The sequence below is a fragment of the Diplotaxodon limnothrissa genome, linkage group LG3 (genome assembly GCF_057381915.1).
Source record: "Diplotaxodon limnothrissa isolate DT_005_m linkage group LG3, D_limnothrissa_male_GT1.1, whole genome shotgun sequence".
NCBI classification, from domain to species: Eukaryota; Metazoa; Chordata; class Actinopteri; order Cichliformes; family Cichlidae; genus Diplotaxodon; species Diplotaxodon limnothrissa.
The window spans coordinates 55929335-55944893 of NC_140598.1; the positions used below are offsets into that span (position 1 = coordinate 55929335).

The 15559-nt window shown below is 42.8% G+C and overlaps 1 protein-coding gene across 3 annotated transcripts in view; it reads right to left on the reverse strand.

The window, feature by feature from the left end:
- Positions 1 to 15559, reverse strand: part of LOC146636641 (phospholipid-transporting ATPase ABCA1) — a 214854-nt gene that overhangs the window by 16645 nt on the left and 182650 nt on the right. For all 3 annotated transcript variants that reach the window (XM_085349624.1, XM_085349622.1, XM_085349625.1), the window contains exons 44-47: positions 11288 to 11429; positions 6736 to 6870; positions 5070 to 5173; positions 3215 to 3307 (exon numbers count right to left, since the gene is read on the reverse strand). In XM_085349624.1, coding sequence (XP_085205750.1) covers positions 3215 to 3307; positions 5070 to 5173; positions 6736 to 6870; positions 11288 to 11429 — 474 coding nt within the window. The remainder of the gene's footprint in view (positions 1 to 3214; positions 3308 to 5069; positions 5174 to 6735; positions 6871 to 11287; positions 11430 to 15559) is intronic.

Genomic DNA, 15559 nt, shown 5'->3' on the forward strand with positions numbered 1-15559 from the left:
CTCCACCCCCCCAGATTTGCAGGTCATCCGCTCGCGCCGTGTGACAACTGCGTGCACCACCATTACAATGTCCCCACCCCACCCCGTACTTCAACCCCCGCTGGTCTGACTGGCAGCTGCTTGTGCACTTGTGAAAAACAGCCCCTTCATTTCCCCATTAGAGCCAGAATGTGGAGGCATATACAAAATGATGGCTATTCAAGGGTGAGTTGTGTGTGTGTGTGTGTGTGTGTGTGTGTCTCACAACATGACAGCACAAACATGTGGCAGGATAGTGACGAGAAAAGAAAACAGAGAAGACATTCCTTAATTGCCTTTTCAGTCATTAACGGGGTCCCACACCTCATGAAACATTAATTACAGCAAGCGCAGCGGAGATAGGGATGCTTAATTAGAAATTATTCACTGCGTGGCGAGAACTGAGCGATAGCATTTCAGCGACATGTAAATTGTCCATGTGAGATCTAAAATAAAAGTGCCCCCCCCACCCAATAAAAAAAGGCAGACGTCACGCTTATCTGACTTTCCTCTCGTTCGCTTGTCTTGTGAAGTGAGTCCCTTTTACCTGATATCACGTGGAGTTAAGTAGGACACGTGTTAATCCTCTGTCCTCATCCCTCGTCCATCCCCTCTCCAGACTCCACCCATGCTCTGGAGGCTCTTACCCGTCCTATACTTCCTGTGCAGTTCATGCATTATTTACCCCACCCTGCCCGTGCCCCTACCGACAGGATGCAATTGACACGCAGGATCAACGAACATCTGGGCGGGCCTGATTGCTCTCCCTCTCCGGTCCTCTGCCTCTTAGCTCCTATCACCCCCAATTCTCACTCTTTTTTTTTAATCACCATCTATAATCTACCTATTCCCTCCCCGTAGTGATCTAAAAGCCCAGATGTTTTGTATGACATTAACATACTTGATGGGAAATACCCTTGACACCGGTGACCCCTCCTTGCTCCTGCAGGCGTTTCTGCTAATCCCCCGCACAACTTGAAAAATGGTCTGCTCCACCCCTCATCCCAGGTGTATTGATCTTTCCCTGCACCCAGAGATTGCCACGACATATTCCTGTCATGAATGCAGTGCTTGTGTGTGTGTGTGTGTGTGTGTGTGTGTAATGTTCTTCCAGTTACCAGCTTGCACAAAGGAGTGGTAATAATAATGTCACAACACTGTAGCTAAGGTAATGGATTGGCCTCACTGTTACATGCAGGGCTCGGGGCGTACGTGCTGGACTTGGAAAATGTCAGATGAATATCAGAGAGCAGACCTGAGCGCTAAGAGTTAACAGCAGGGGATATCTATGATGGAGAGATGTAAGAAACCCATTAAAAGCCCTGACGAATATCAATGGCCGCTCACGCTGTGAATAAGGACAGAGACGACGGAAACAGAATGTGCGAGAAGAGAAACAAACGTGAATTTGAGGTAATGGCGAAAGATCTGGAACGGAAACGCCAGCCCAGCATACGTGACTGCGTCTTTTCAGGTAAAATCAATACAGTGCAGCCAATATGGAAAATAAACGACTACTTAGTCTTCTGTCTGAATATATGAGGTTAGAGCTTTCACGGTTACTATGGGTAAATATCATCATAATCATGATCGCAGATGTGTATATACTCAGCAGCCACGTTTTCTACACCTATACCTTGTCAGTACCACTTTGGACCCCCTTTGCCTTCATATTAGCCTCAATTCTTCACAGCATGATTTTGGTCCATACTGACATGACAGCATCACACAGGTGCTGCACATCCACGATGTGAATCTCCTCTTCCACTACATGCCAAAGGTGCGCTATTGGATGACTGTGAGTACAGTGAACCATTTTGAGATGATCTAAGCTTTGTAACACGGTGCACAGTTATCATGCTGGAAGCAGCCATCAGAAGATGGTACAACATACCATTACACCGCCAATAACATGATGCTTTCATGTTTTTTATGCCAAAATCACGGCAGCAGAAATTGAGAATCATCAGATCAGGAAACATTTCTGTAACCTTCTGTTGTCCAATTTTGGTGACATTTGGAGAGGTTAAAAAAAGTGTTTATTTGAGAAATATCTCAGCTTAAAGCAGTCTGTCCATATTCTTCTGCTGTCTGATATCAAGCGGCAGAACTGCTGCTCAGTGAATATGTTCTCATTTTCAGACTCTGTAAACCCTAGAGATGGCTGTGTGGAAATATCCCACGAGATCAGCAGTTTATGAAACACTCAGGACCAACAACTCTCTTCAATCACCATTCTCCTCCATTCTCACGCTCAGGATAAACTTCAGCATCCCGTCTTAACCATGGCTGCATGCCTAAATGCATTAAGTTGCGAGCATGTGGTTGGCTAATTGGATATTTGTACGTGCAAATGAAAGGGTATACCTAAAGAAGTGGCTGATGAGTGCATATATGGAGAAAATTTAAAAGAGAAAGACCACATCAAGGTATGAAATGAAGGCGATGAGAAGAGAAGGACGTCACCACATACCGGAACTCTACGGCTATGGGTCGTTTACAGCATTAACATGTGTTTATTTTTACCTGCTAAATAAAACATGATTAACTAAGCAAACATATTACAAATGAGTCATTTCACATTTATGATGGAATGAAAAACAATCACAGTAACAGTATTTCTGTCATATCTATAATCTGTCAGTCAAATCATCCATGACTTGGTGTTTTGTGTTTCGTCTTTTTTGGCAAAATTAAGATGCATGAAGACAGTGACAGAGTTTGTAGCCTTAACTATACAAACTGCAATCACACACTAATTTTTCAGATTATCATACATTATATGCATTACTGCTATCAACACTGAAGTTTTAGTATCATCAGTACGGTCAGCCCTGTCGACTAGCAGCACCCTGACGAACATGCTGCCTAACATTTGTAGCATCGCAGCACGAGAGCGAATGTTCATTTTTGTGGCTCTCCTCTTGAGCTCCTTCTTAATGAAACAATCCAGGTAGTATAAGCAAGGTTTCTCATTCTTCCTTAAAAACGTAAATCTACTCCTATATTCTTTTTATTATCAATACACACCGTTTTGTGTTATTTATATACACAGTATAAATAACAGAGCTCCTCAGTGGGAGACAGCGATTTCTTTCATCTCAACTCAAGTTACTTCAAAGATTTCTGCGGTTTAATTCTTTCTCCTCTTCTCCGTCTTTGTTTTAGTGGCAAAAAACCCCAAAACATCCCTTACCTGCTCTTCAGATGCTGGATGCTCCCGAGGCACTTGAAGCGACCATTTACCATGATGGCCATGCGTGTGCACAACGCTTCACACTCCTCCATGCTATTGAAAGAAAGAGAGGAGACTCGTGAAGTAGCAAAAACAAATAATTGTAAAAAATGCCTTTGTCTATGTCTTTAACTTCTGAAACTCAGGTCAAGATCACATCAAATGTGAAAATCGATGAAAACTTTAGATTAGCCACGATTTTTTAAGGATCATCTTTAAATTACACAACAATATACGAGGCATTCAGGGTAACGAGCACCAAGTTTGGCTAAACATTTGATCATGACCATCATTGTTAGCACCCAAGTTTAAAAAAAAAATTTGAGAAACCATATTGAGTAATATCTCATATGAAAGGGCATGGAGAGATCTGTACAACATCACAGTGATGACAGAGATTTTTTAAAAATTACTCACTTCATGAATCAGTCTTAAAATCTCAGGTTTTTAGCCAACTCTGCTCCAACCATATGGGTGAAGATGAGAAAATAATGATTCAAGGGCACAGGTCAAAGGTCAGGGTCACACAAATTGATTAAAAGCTTTAGTTTCTATTTGATCATCTCTAAACTTTAAAGCAATATAATAGTGATTGGAGGACATGAGCACTTTCTTTGTTTGAACTCTTTAAAATGCTATTTTTTAATGCAACATTATACGACTTCACAAAAAGTTTAATATACTACACTAGGTTTCCATTAACACTCCTGACATCAGCACAAATGATTCATGAAAACGATGCAGTTGTCATTATTGGGGATCTCCATATAACTTATGCTGACATCAGCTTAAAACATCAAAGTTTAAGTACAGCCCCTTCCTTTCAGAGGGGCGGCGCTCTCTGAGTGCTCTTGTTTTGGACCACGTGGACTCACACCTTCACTCACCCACTCATGTTGACTCCCAGTTCAAATTTGAGCATCTAAAGCGTACAGCAAATTCAGTAATCAGAGGGAGACGAAGGGCCCATCTGTAGTTCTCACCCTCTAATTTTTTATCTCGCTCGGCGTCGCGAGTGAGCACGAGTCATTTGTATCCGGGGCAGAACCTGCAATGTCTTTCTGAGGAATGACGCAATTAGGATTATGACTTTGTAAAAACCTGGCGAGCGCGCCACTTAACAAAACAAAACCACCTGGTCATGACATGGACGATTGGATGCAGCTCAGCCGGCGTGCCCGGGACGACAAACGCCAAACGCTCCACGAAAGCAGCACGTGTAATAAGAATCATTCATTCCATAGGCGCTGCCTGCCAGCCTCACATACGACTCGGGTTTGGTAAACGGTCAAACAAACAGGCAGCAAATTGTTAAATGTTCCATATCGACTCGGGCCGTCAACGTCGTGGGTTTCCCGGAGAAATGTGGCTTTTAATTTTTCAACTTTGCTAAAAGAAAAGACAGAAAAAACCCGCCATATCTTAAATTGGTGGCCAGCGCTACAGAAGAAATAGTAAACTTAACTTTGCTCCGGGAAGCCTTGGATAATGAAAAGACTCCAGCACTGATATTGACAGTTTCTCTTTTCACAGAGGCGAAAAAAGAAGAAAAAAAAAAAAAGCGGCAGTCAGTCAATATGCCCTCACGCTTCGTGACTGCTTTATAGCAGCCAGTGTGTTTCTGGCAGCCAATATTAACTGCCACACAGGAAACAATACCTTTCAACTAAAGTGTGGCTCCAATCAATTATAATTACAATATTTATAGCTCGCTTTCATTGGTGGACTGTTTGGGTGCTGTGCTTTCCCTGGTGAAGAGTCAAAATATTTTGACTCCATCTTGGTGTGAATGCATCAAATAAATGCGATGTTGCACCTGTGTGACGTGAGAACGACTGAGCGTCCCTCTCTGATGACGCTCAGGATGCAGTCCCACAGGAAGCGTCGGGCTTTGGGGTCCATCCCGGTGGTCGGCTCATCCTGCAATGAACAAAAAGCTTTCAGTCAGTTCCACCCAGGCGCTTCTTTTAGGAATGAGCTGTCAGGCAGTGCACGCAAGCAGGTAAGCTGTGGATCGGTGTGATTTCAGAGAAGTGATGAAATGAAAAGGGGGGGAAAAAAACACATGGATTTTTAGGCTCTAGTATCACAAAGCTCTTTCCGATCGTCATCATCAAAACATCACGAGAGGGAATATTTTTGGAGCTGTGGTCCAATCTGTGCCGAAGGCCGCTGAATCTGCTCAGCGCAGCCGAGAGCTATATAAGCTCTGCACTACAAAGGCGAATTCTGACCAGACCCATGTTCACATGATGGGAACATAAACATGAAGCACACACCAGCGCAGCACGGCGCACGCTCACACATCTCAGTCACTCGCTGCTTCTTTTTCCTCGGGGCTTGTCTGTCCATGCCTGATTAGACATCGACAGTACTCGGTCCACAGGCTGGCTTCGTTCCACGCCTGGTTCTATCCTCGCTAGCAGAATCCCACAAATCCCACGGACATTTCCATCGCCGTGCCCAATGTGCCCCCGTGCAAACTCTATGTGGCGCTGCCTCAAGGCCGCCTGGGCTCATTGGGCTCGCGCGCAGTGGCGAAATTGACACGGGGAGCTGACAACACAGGGTCCCCCGCTGACTTGGAACGAAGGCTAGCCTGGCTCAAGGTTTAGCACAGTGCAGCTTGATAGCTTACAAATTGAGGCAGAAACGTCTGGAAAGATTACTCCTTTACATCTTTAATTTAACATGGATGGAGTCATTACTTAAATAAAATTATTATTAGCACCGTAATCCAATGAACTGCTGCAAATGAAACAAAGTAATGTGTTAATTACAGTTGACGGGCAGCAAATGAAACAGGAATAATGTTGAATAGTTGGAGACATTTTTGGGGGGGAAGGAGGGCGAAAACAGGCATTAAAGTGTAGATTTTTACATCTTATTTTGCCATCAAAGCTCAGGAAATCACATCAGACCATGTGATACGCTGACTGGATTTGCGGAAGCTTTGCAAAAATCATAATGAAAGGTTTTTAATTAAGCAAGCCCGTGTGAAGCTCCAAGTGCTTAAGGCCGCTGACGTTTGTCCCTCATAATGCCACGGCACGACTTCCTAATACACATAAATTGAAAACAGGCGGCGCGGCACATTCTGGGTCACTCCTCCATTATTCTTCCACGGGTGAGGAAATGTGTTGGCTCTCGGTTTTAAGATCTGATGAAGGACTTAATATGTGCAAACACAATTCTGTCTGCTCCACATTTTTCCAAAAGGACCGGTGCTTTTTCCCGGAAAATGAAATTGAATTAAAACACGACCACTGAGTGACCTCTGAGATGCACAGCCTGCTCATCCGCAATTAATCTACTTTAAAAATCGTTCAGTAAGGGTTTGCAAGTCTGATCAGTATCTTAATTTTTCTTCTTTTACTAGACGTTCTAACCTGTCGTATTCACGCTGCTGCATGTGTGTATTTAAAGAGAAAACAGCTTATGCTGTACACCACATACACAATATCAATAAAGCTGAATCTCACCAGAAAAATCACTGGAGGACAGCCGATCAGGGCTATCGCTGTAGAAAGTTTGCGCTTGTTCCCGCCGCTGTAGGTTCCTGCTGATTTGTTGGAATATTTGGCTAGCCCCAACTTCTGGACCCCCCACTCAGCCACCTATGGAGGAGAGAAAACAGAGCAGCCATTGTGGTGTTGAGAGGAGTGTTCACCTGAGCCCCATCACTGGACTCATGATAGCGTGATGGATGATATTTTGACTATTATATGTGAGCTGTGTGGTTTTTCAAGGACAGGGCGTGACAGCTGGTGTCACCGTGAGACTTTAATGGCAGGTCTGTGGAGGTACTTTACTGTTTTCAACAACATCTCATCAAACACAAGAAAGCAGGAGCGTGGCCAGAGCTGTGGATGTGCATGCTGCACTAAATGAAGGCTGCAGGACCACCAATGAATTCCTTCCATGCACGTGGATGCATTTGTTTATTGATTATGCAAATAAGGCACAGGGACTTTGTTTGGATGGAGACTTGCCATTGCAAAAAAAAATAAAAAAAAATAAAAAAATAAGAATTTGCAGTGAGGAAATTTTTGCAGCGAAGTTAAGAGCTTTGTTAGCCGCACAGAACTGTCCCTTTGCACTGAAGCTAAGGCATCAAAGCCCTGGCACCAGGTCTGAGGCCTGTGGTCACCGGCAGCCTTTTCCTCTTTTGATCTGAGTGCTGGAGAAGCGGGCAGTGTGAGGAGTGCGGGGAGGCCGCCTAGGGCGGGCCACACCACTGGGCATTGTGAATAATGCAGAGCCATAACCCACAAACTGCTCCTTTTCTTCTACTGGCCATTTTTCATTATGTATGGCTTCTCTCATAGAGGTTATCTATCACTTTGACATGTACTTCACTTTGCCCTACATGCATTTTAGATGCACTCTGTTCGGTGCAGCAAACAAACAAACAAACAAACAAAATAATCTAAAACTAAAGAAATATAGTGATGCTGTTTCAATAGCTTTCTATCTAGTCTATACTTGGTACCAGCCAAGGTGCAGATGTGGTGATGCACACCATTAGCCAGGAGTGAAACAAAGGCTTCAATTAGGCTTCTGCTACCCCCCCAAAAACCCATCTCCATAGAGACTGTGTCAGCTTCCAAAAAGACAAAAAACAAACTAAAAACCAGCAACAAACAACTTAAACATAAACAATCACAAAGAAAGAACAATACAGTATCCACATCTGAACCAAAGAGTAAAACAGTGAAATGTGGATTATTAAATATTAGGTCTCTCTCCTCCAAGTCTCTGTTACTACATGACTTAATAATTGATCAACAAATTGATTTACTCTGCCTTACAGAAACCTGGTTGCAGCAGGATGATTATGTTAGTTTAAATGAATCAACACCCCCGAGCCATTCTAACTACCAGAAATCTCGAAGCACAGGCCGAGGGGGCGGTGTGGCAGCAATTTTTCACACCAGCCTATTAATTAATGAAAGACCAAGACAGACTTTTAATTCATTTGAAAGCCTGATGCTTAACATTGTCCACCCCAGCTGTGAAACTCAGAAACCAGTCTTACTTGTTATCATCTATCGTCCACCTGGGCCTTACACAGAGTTTCTGTCTGATTTCTCAGACTTTATATCTAATTTAGTTCTGAGCTCAGATAAAATAATTATTGTGGGTGATTTTAACATCCATGTAGATGCTAAAAATGACAGCCTCAACATGGCATTTAATCTGTTATTAGACTCAATTGGTTTCTCTCAAAATGTAAAAGAACCCACCCACCACTTTAATCACACTCTAGATCTTGTTTTAACATATGGCATCAAACCTGAACATTTAACAGTGTCTCCTGAAAACCCTCTCCTGTCTGATCATTTCCTGATAACATTTACTTTTACAATAATTGATTACACAGCGGTGAAGAGTAGACTTTATCAAAGTAGATGTCTTTCTGAAAGCACTGTAACTAAGTTTAAGAATATAATCCACCCACTGTTATCATCTTCAATGCCCTGTACCAACATAGAGCAGAGCAGCTATCTGAACGCTACCCCAACAGAGGTCGATCATCTTGTTAATAATTTCACCTCCTCACTACGTACGACTCTGGATACTGTAGCTCCTGTGAAAACTAAGGCCTCAAATCAGAAGTACCTGACTCCGTGGTATAATTCTGAAACACATACCCTAAAGCAGATGACTCGTAATCTGGAGAGGAAATGGCGTGTCACAAATCTAGAGGATCATCATTTAGCCTGGAGAAAAAGTTTGCTGCTTTATAAGAAAGCCCTCCGCAAAGCCAGAACATCTTACTATTCATCACTGATTGAAGAAAATAAGAACAACCCCAGGTTTCTCTTCAGCTCTGTAGCCAGGCTGACAAAAAGTCAGAGCTCTTTTGAGCCAACCATCCCTTTAACGTTAACTAGTAATGACTTCATGAACTTCTTCACAAATAAAATTTTTATCATTAGAGAAAAAAATTACCAATAATCATCCCACAGATGTAATATTATCTACAGCTACTCTTAGTACCATTGATATTAAGTTAGACTCTTTTTCTCCAATTGATCTTTCTGAGTTAACTTCAATAATTACTTCCTCCAAACCATCAACGTGTCTTTTAGACCCCATTCCTACAAAACTGCTCAAAGAAGTCCTGCCATTAATTAATTCTTCGATCTTAAATATGATCAACCTATCCCTAATAATCGGCTATGTACCACAGGCCTTCAAGCTGGCTGTAGTTAAACCTTTACTCAAAAAGCCATCTCTAGACCCAGCAGTCTTAGCTAATTATAGGCCAATCTCCAACCTTCCTTTCATATCAAAAATCCTTGAAAGAGTAGTTGTCAAACAGCTAACAGATCATCTGCAGAGGAATGGTTTATTTGAAGAGTTTCAGTCAGGTTTCAGAGCTCAGCACAGCACAGAAACAGCTTTAGTGAAGGTTACAAATGATCTTCTTATGGCCTCTGACAGTGGACTCATCTCTGTGCTTGTCCTGCTAGACCTCAGTGCAGCGTTCGATACTGTTGATCATAATATCCTATTAGAGCGATTAGAACACGCTGTAGGTATTACAGGTACTGCGCTGCAGTGGTTTGTATCATATCTATCTAATAGACTCCAATTCGTGCATGTAAATGGAGAGTCCTCTTCACACACTGAGGTTAATTATGGAGTTCCACAGGGTTCAGTGCTAGGACCAATTCTGTTTACATTATACATGCTTCCCTTAGGCAGTATCATTAGAAGACATAGCATACATTTTCACTGCTATGCAGATGACACCCAGCTCTATCTGTCCATGAAGCCAGATAACACACACCAATTAGTTAAACTGCAGGAATGTCTTAAAGACATAAAGACCTGGATGGCCGCTAACTTTCTGCTTCTTAATTCAGATAAAACTGAGGTTATTGTACTCGGCCCTGAAAAGCCTAGAAATATGGTATCTAATCAGATTCTTACTCTGGATGGCATTACCTTGGCCTCCAGTAACGCGGTGAGGAACCTTGGAGTCATTTTTGACCAGGACATGTCCTTCAACGCACATATTAAACAAATATGTAAGACTGCGTTCTTCCATTTGCGCAACATCTCTAAAATTAGAAATATCCTGTCTCAGAGTGACGCTGAAAAACTAGTTCATGCATTTATTACTTCCAGGCTGGACGACTGCAATTCATTATTATCAGGATGTCCAAAAAACTCACTGAAAAGCCTTCAGCTAATCCAAAATGCTGCAGCAAGAGTCCTGACAGGGACTAGAAAGAGAGAGCATATTTCTCCTGTTTTGGCTTCCCTTCATTGGCTTCCTGTTAAATCCAGAATTGAATTCAAAATCCTGCTCCTCACATACAAGGTCTTAAATAATCAGGCCCCATCTTATCTTAATGACCTTGTAGTACCATATCACCCTATTAGAGCGCTCCGCTCTCGCTCTGCAGGCCTACTTGTTGTTCCTAGAGTATTTAAAAGTAGAATGGGAGGGAGAGCCTTCAGTTTTCAGGCCCCTCTTCTGTGGAACCAGCTTCCAGTTTGGATTCGGGAGACAGACACTATCTCTACTTTTAAGATTAGGCTTAAAACTTTCCTTTTTTCTAAAGCATATAGTTAGGGCTGGACCAGGTGACCCTGAATCCTCCCTTTGTTATGCTGCAATAGATGTAGGCTGCCGGGGGATTCCCATGATGCATTGAGTTTTTCCTTTCCAGTCACCTTTCTCACTCACTATGTATTAATAGACCTCTCTGCATTGAATCATATCTGTTATTAACCTCTGTCTCTCTTCCACAGCATGTCTTTATCCTGTCTTCCTTCTCTCACCCCAACCGGTCGCAGCAGATGGCCGCCCCTCCCTGAGCCTGGTTCTGCCGGAGGTTTCTTCCTGTTAAAAGGGAGTTTTTCCTTCCCACTGTCGCCAAAGTGCTTGCTCATAGGGGGTCATATGAATGTTGGGTTTTTCTCTGTATCTATGAAGCGCCTTGAGGCGACTTTTGTTGTGATTTGGCGCTATATAAATAAAATTGAATTGAATTGAATTGAAATTAAGAAGATTACCATGGCGACCTCTCTTGCCGGTACCCCTCGTAGCCGGGCGTAAAATTCCACATGCTCTCGTCCAGTCAGCAGCTCATCGAGAGCATCAAACTGGGGGCAATAGCCCATGTTCTGGTGCACGGACCTCATCTCAGTTCGGATGCTGTGGAAGAAACACAAACGCTGGGTGACCTTCGTGTTTCTAATAAAATATCTGAAGACTGTATTACATGCAGTCTTCATGCAGCACAAAGACATGAAACACAAAGAGACGAAAGCTGTACAGCAAACAGCAACATAACTGAAGTAGACGTCAAGCTGGGTTTTAGAGGAGAAGATTCAAACTGGCGTAGAAAGTAAAGTTGTCAGATATTCACAATAACTTAAAAGAATTAGAGGAGCAGAGGTGAGCCAGTCAACCCTCAGTGAAATTCCTCCAGACTATCATAAAGCAGCAGACGGGTTCATTTCACATCCTGTATTTGCAGTCTTAAGTAAATGTCCCCAACACACATTCTCTGTTTTATCAAATACAAACACAAATACACAGAAAACATTTTCTTATATTAATACTTTCACTGTCACGGACCCAGTTCCAGGGATTCGGGGTCCGTGAGCAGTGTGGACTACTATTGTAGTTATTATTATTATTATTATTATTATTATCATTATTGTGGTTGTTGTTATTATGGTTGTGTCTGCTGTCCTGTTTTTCCGTGTTGGTGTACTGTCAGGTGTTTAGGGGTGTGTGCTTGTGTATGTGAGGGTGCGGTCGTGGCAGGCACTTTTAGGCCTGGTGGGTGTGGCCCTGCCAGCTGACCGGTCCCACCCAGGAATCCACACACACCTGGCGCCGATCAAGCCTCGTCAGAGGAGCTTCAAAACAGTGTGGCTGAGAGCTCCTCAACGCTGGATCGTTGAGTGACTTCCCGTCAGTCTTAAGTGTATTGTGCAAGGTTAGTGCAAGTCCACTGTTAGGTTTTGTACTCACGGCTGCCTTTGGTATGCGTGTTTCCTCAGGAGGAATTGTGGCGACCAGGAGGCAGCACACGGAGAGTACACAGGGAACGGAGACAGAGCACGGAGCACGGGATAAAGGAGAAGACACGGAACGGGAGTTGGGATCACACGGGGGGATTTATTGTTGTTCGGATTGTCACCACCGTAAATAAACACTGTTGCACTGTAGAGTCCTGCATTTTGGGTCCTCCTTTCCCCACATCCCCACGGTCTGCCAGCGAGACCGTGACATTCACCTTCAGCAGCAGCAACAAATGTTTTTCGCAGCATTTTTTTCTCTTATTTTCTTAGTAACATTCAACAAATGTTCACTTGAAATCTCTTTCACCTGCTGCTTGGAGTCCGCTAGAGCTCAACAAGGTCGTGTTGTGAACCGAAAACTCCATTAATCTAATTATATGTTGAGTTCTAGCTCTGAGTAAAAGTTCACAATAACAGTGAGCAATAGTCCTTTGATAATTAAAGCACCACTACAGTGCTACTATTTAAGTCTGTTAATGCTTCAGTGTTCTTTCATGTCATGAACATTAAAGCTTGCAGACCTCCAATCAGAAGCATCCATGAAACAGGCTTAAAACGTACCATCACACCGCATGAGTTCAAGTTTCTTCTTTTTGCAATAACATTTTCAAGAGTGACTGACTCGCTATGAGCTAAACAGCTGCTCCGAGCTAACCGCTGTTAGGCTCTGTCGGTGTCAGATTTATCCAAAGCGTCTGGCTGTATTTCATTTGTAAAAAGGATCTCTTGGCCCCAAGTTTAAAGACTCTTAATGCCCTGGTTTCTACTGTATTTCTTTTTTTCAATAGAGAAAATCATATTCACAAAAGTCATAACTAATTAATGATTTCACTTTTGCTTTTCTGTTTCATCTATCATGGATTTGGGACTGAATTTGAACATTATTTTCCATCACAAATAAGGCTGGGAATTTATGTGCAGCATCTGGCCACAAGAGGGGAAGTGCCATAAGCCAGAAAATGCTTTGGAAATACAAATACAATTCCTGAGAAAGTTGGAAAAACTGTCAAATGGAAAACTGAAAACAATTGTTTACAAATCTCATTAATCCATATCTTGTTTACAATAGAACCAGAGCATGCCCGTTCCCACTGTCCGACACGTCTCATAGTAACGGGAAAAGTACCTTTCCATGTCGTTATGAAGCGCTACGGGTTCTCAATTAAAATTAATAGAATGCACTCGCGGTGATAATCGACGCTTTGAACTGAGGCCCCAGTCCTCCATTCCAGCCCTCACCATAACCTTAACCCAATCACAGTGTAATCTAAAGCGATTCATGATGAGGACGTAAAGATTCATTCCATCTGGCTCTCATGCCATGCTCACATAACATACCGACAATTTGTCACACGTGTCTGTATGTTACGTGTTGCCATGAGAACGTGCTGCAGAAAGCATGTCAAATGTTATATTTTAAGAAAGATATTTGCTTATTTTAAAGTTAATGGCACCAACACATTTCTAGAACAGTTGCGGCTGTAAGACACATTGTAACACACTGACTATATCACCATGTACAGTACAGAATTGTTTTTAAATATCCCAAGAATTTGGAGAAATCTCTGTATGTAAGTGACAGGGTCAAAAATCTCCACTGGCTGCAGATGATCTTTGGACCTGCGGGCACTGCATTAAAAACAGGTATGATTCTGTTACGGAAATCACTGCACGTGCTCAAAAGCGCTTCCAGAAATCACTGTGTGCTGTCTCAGTTCACCGTGCGATCCACAAATGCAGGTTAAGGCTCTATAATGACATTACAGCCAAAGCTCACTGAATTGGTTGGAGACAAAGTTGAAAACTGTTCTCTCTGGAAAACATGGATGCTGTGTCTGCCAGACTAAAGAGGAGAGGCCCCATCCAGTCTGGCTTGCACATCTGGAAAAACACAGTCAGCGCTGTGTTTTATAAACAGGTCTTAGAGCAACGTATGCTCCCCTCCAGACAGCATCTTTTTCAAGGCCTTGCATATTATAGCAGAACAACCTTAAACCACATACTGCAACAACATGACTTTGGAGTAGAAGAGTCCAAGTGCAGAACTGGCCTGCAGTCAGGAGCTTTCACTTTATTTTCTCAGTTTAAACATTTGATATGTTTTCTATTTTGAATAGAATTTTGGCTTATGGGATTTCCAAATCATTGTATTCTGTTGTTATTTACATATTACGCATCATCTCAACAATTTTGGCACTGGGTTTGCACAGACTACACTGCTGTTAGCTTAGTATAGAGACTAAAACCTCTAAACTCTGGATGATCTTTGAAGACTGAGGATTCCAACAAGAGGGGTTAATTAGCCCAAATACATACTTATAAATGTGATGATGTGCATTAGCGTCTCTGTGGTAACTGAGGTAATCCACTTCCTTCTTGGTCTTCATCAAATAATGGCAGCTAATGAGCCACCTGCTGCGGTTAGCATGCTAGCTTTTCCTGAACAGTAAAAGCATGCTAAATGCAGGCATTGCTATTTTCTGTGAGCCCACAGATGCAGACAAGAGGGACGACTGCCATGAGAGCATAAACTTCCATTTAAGAGAAGCTGCCTTTTCTCTTCTACTAATCGTTCTTGCCAATGCACAGAAAGCATAATGAGCTGAAAACAGAGTGGGTGTAATCACATCTGTTTTTCCTTTTCTTTTTAGTTTTCGTTCCCCCTAAAGGTCTCGGATTTTTCTCTGATCTCCTTTGTACCTACATTAATCAACATAAACACTGCTGAGCAAAGCACTGCTCTCTTCGCCGCTTGTTTTTCGTTGAACACAAAGTCAATTGCAAGACGTGCGAATGAACAGCCGCGGCTCAACCGCACTCTGCCGTGCCGCCTTAAGAGATGCGCGCCAAGGCAACGTAGGGTTGCCAACCGTCCCTTAAAATACGGAATCGTCCCGTATTTAGAAACAAAAGTACACGTCCCGTATTGAGCTAATAAGGGACGCACTTTGTCCCGTAATACAGTGAGAATCAAAAGTAGTCTATAAATGTTTATGGAATTAACGCTTTGTTTGAAAACATAATTCCCAGCCCCTCTCCTGCTTTGTGACCAATGAGCTGACAGCACACTTATGACAATTCGAGTATGACAATTCAGATTACCGCTCATCTCATTGGTCGAGGAAAGGTCGCTTACGGAGAAAATACCGGAAGACAACAGATGACCACAACAAGAAGCATGGCCAACAGGGAAACAAACGCCGTCACTGCGGTGCAAGTCTCGGACGACAGTACACCTAAAGCTGGGCAGAC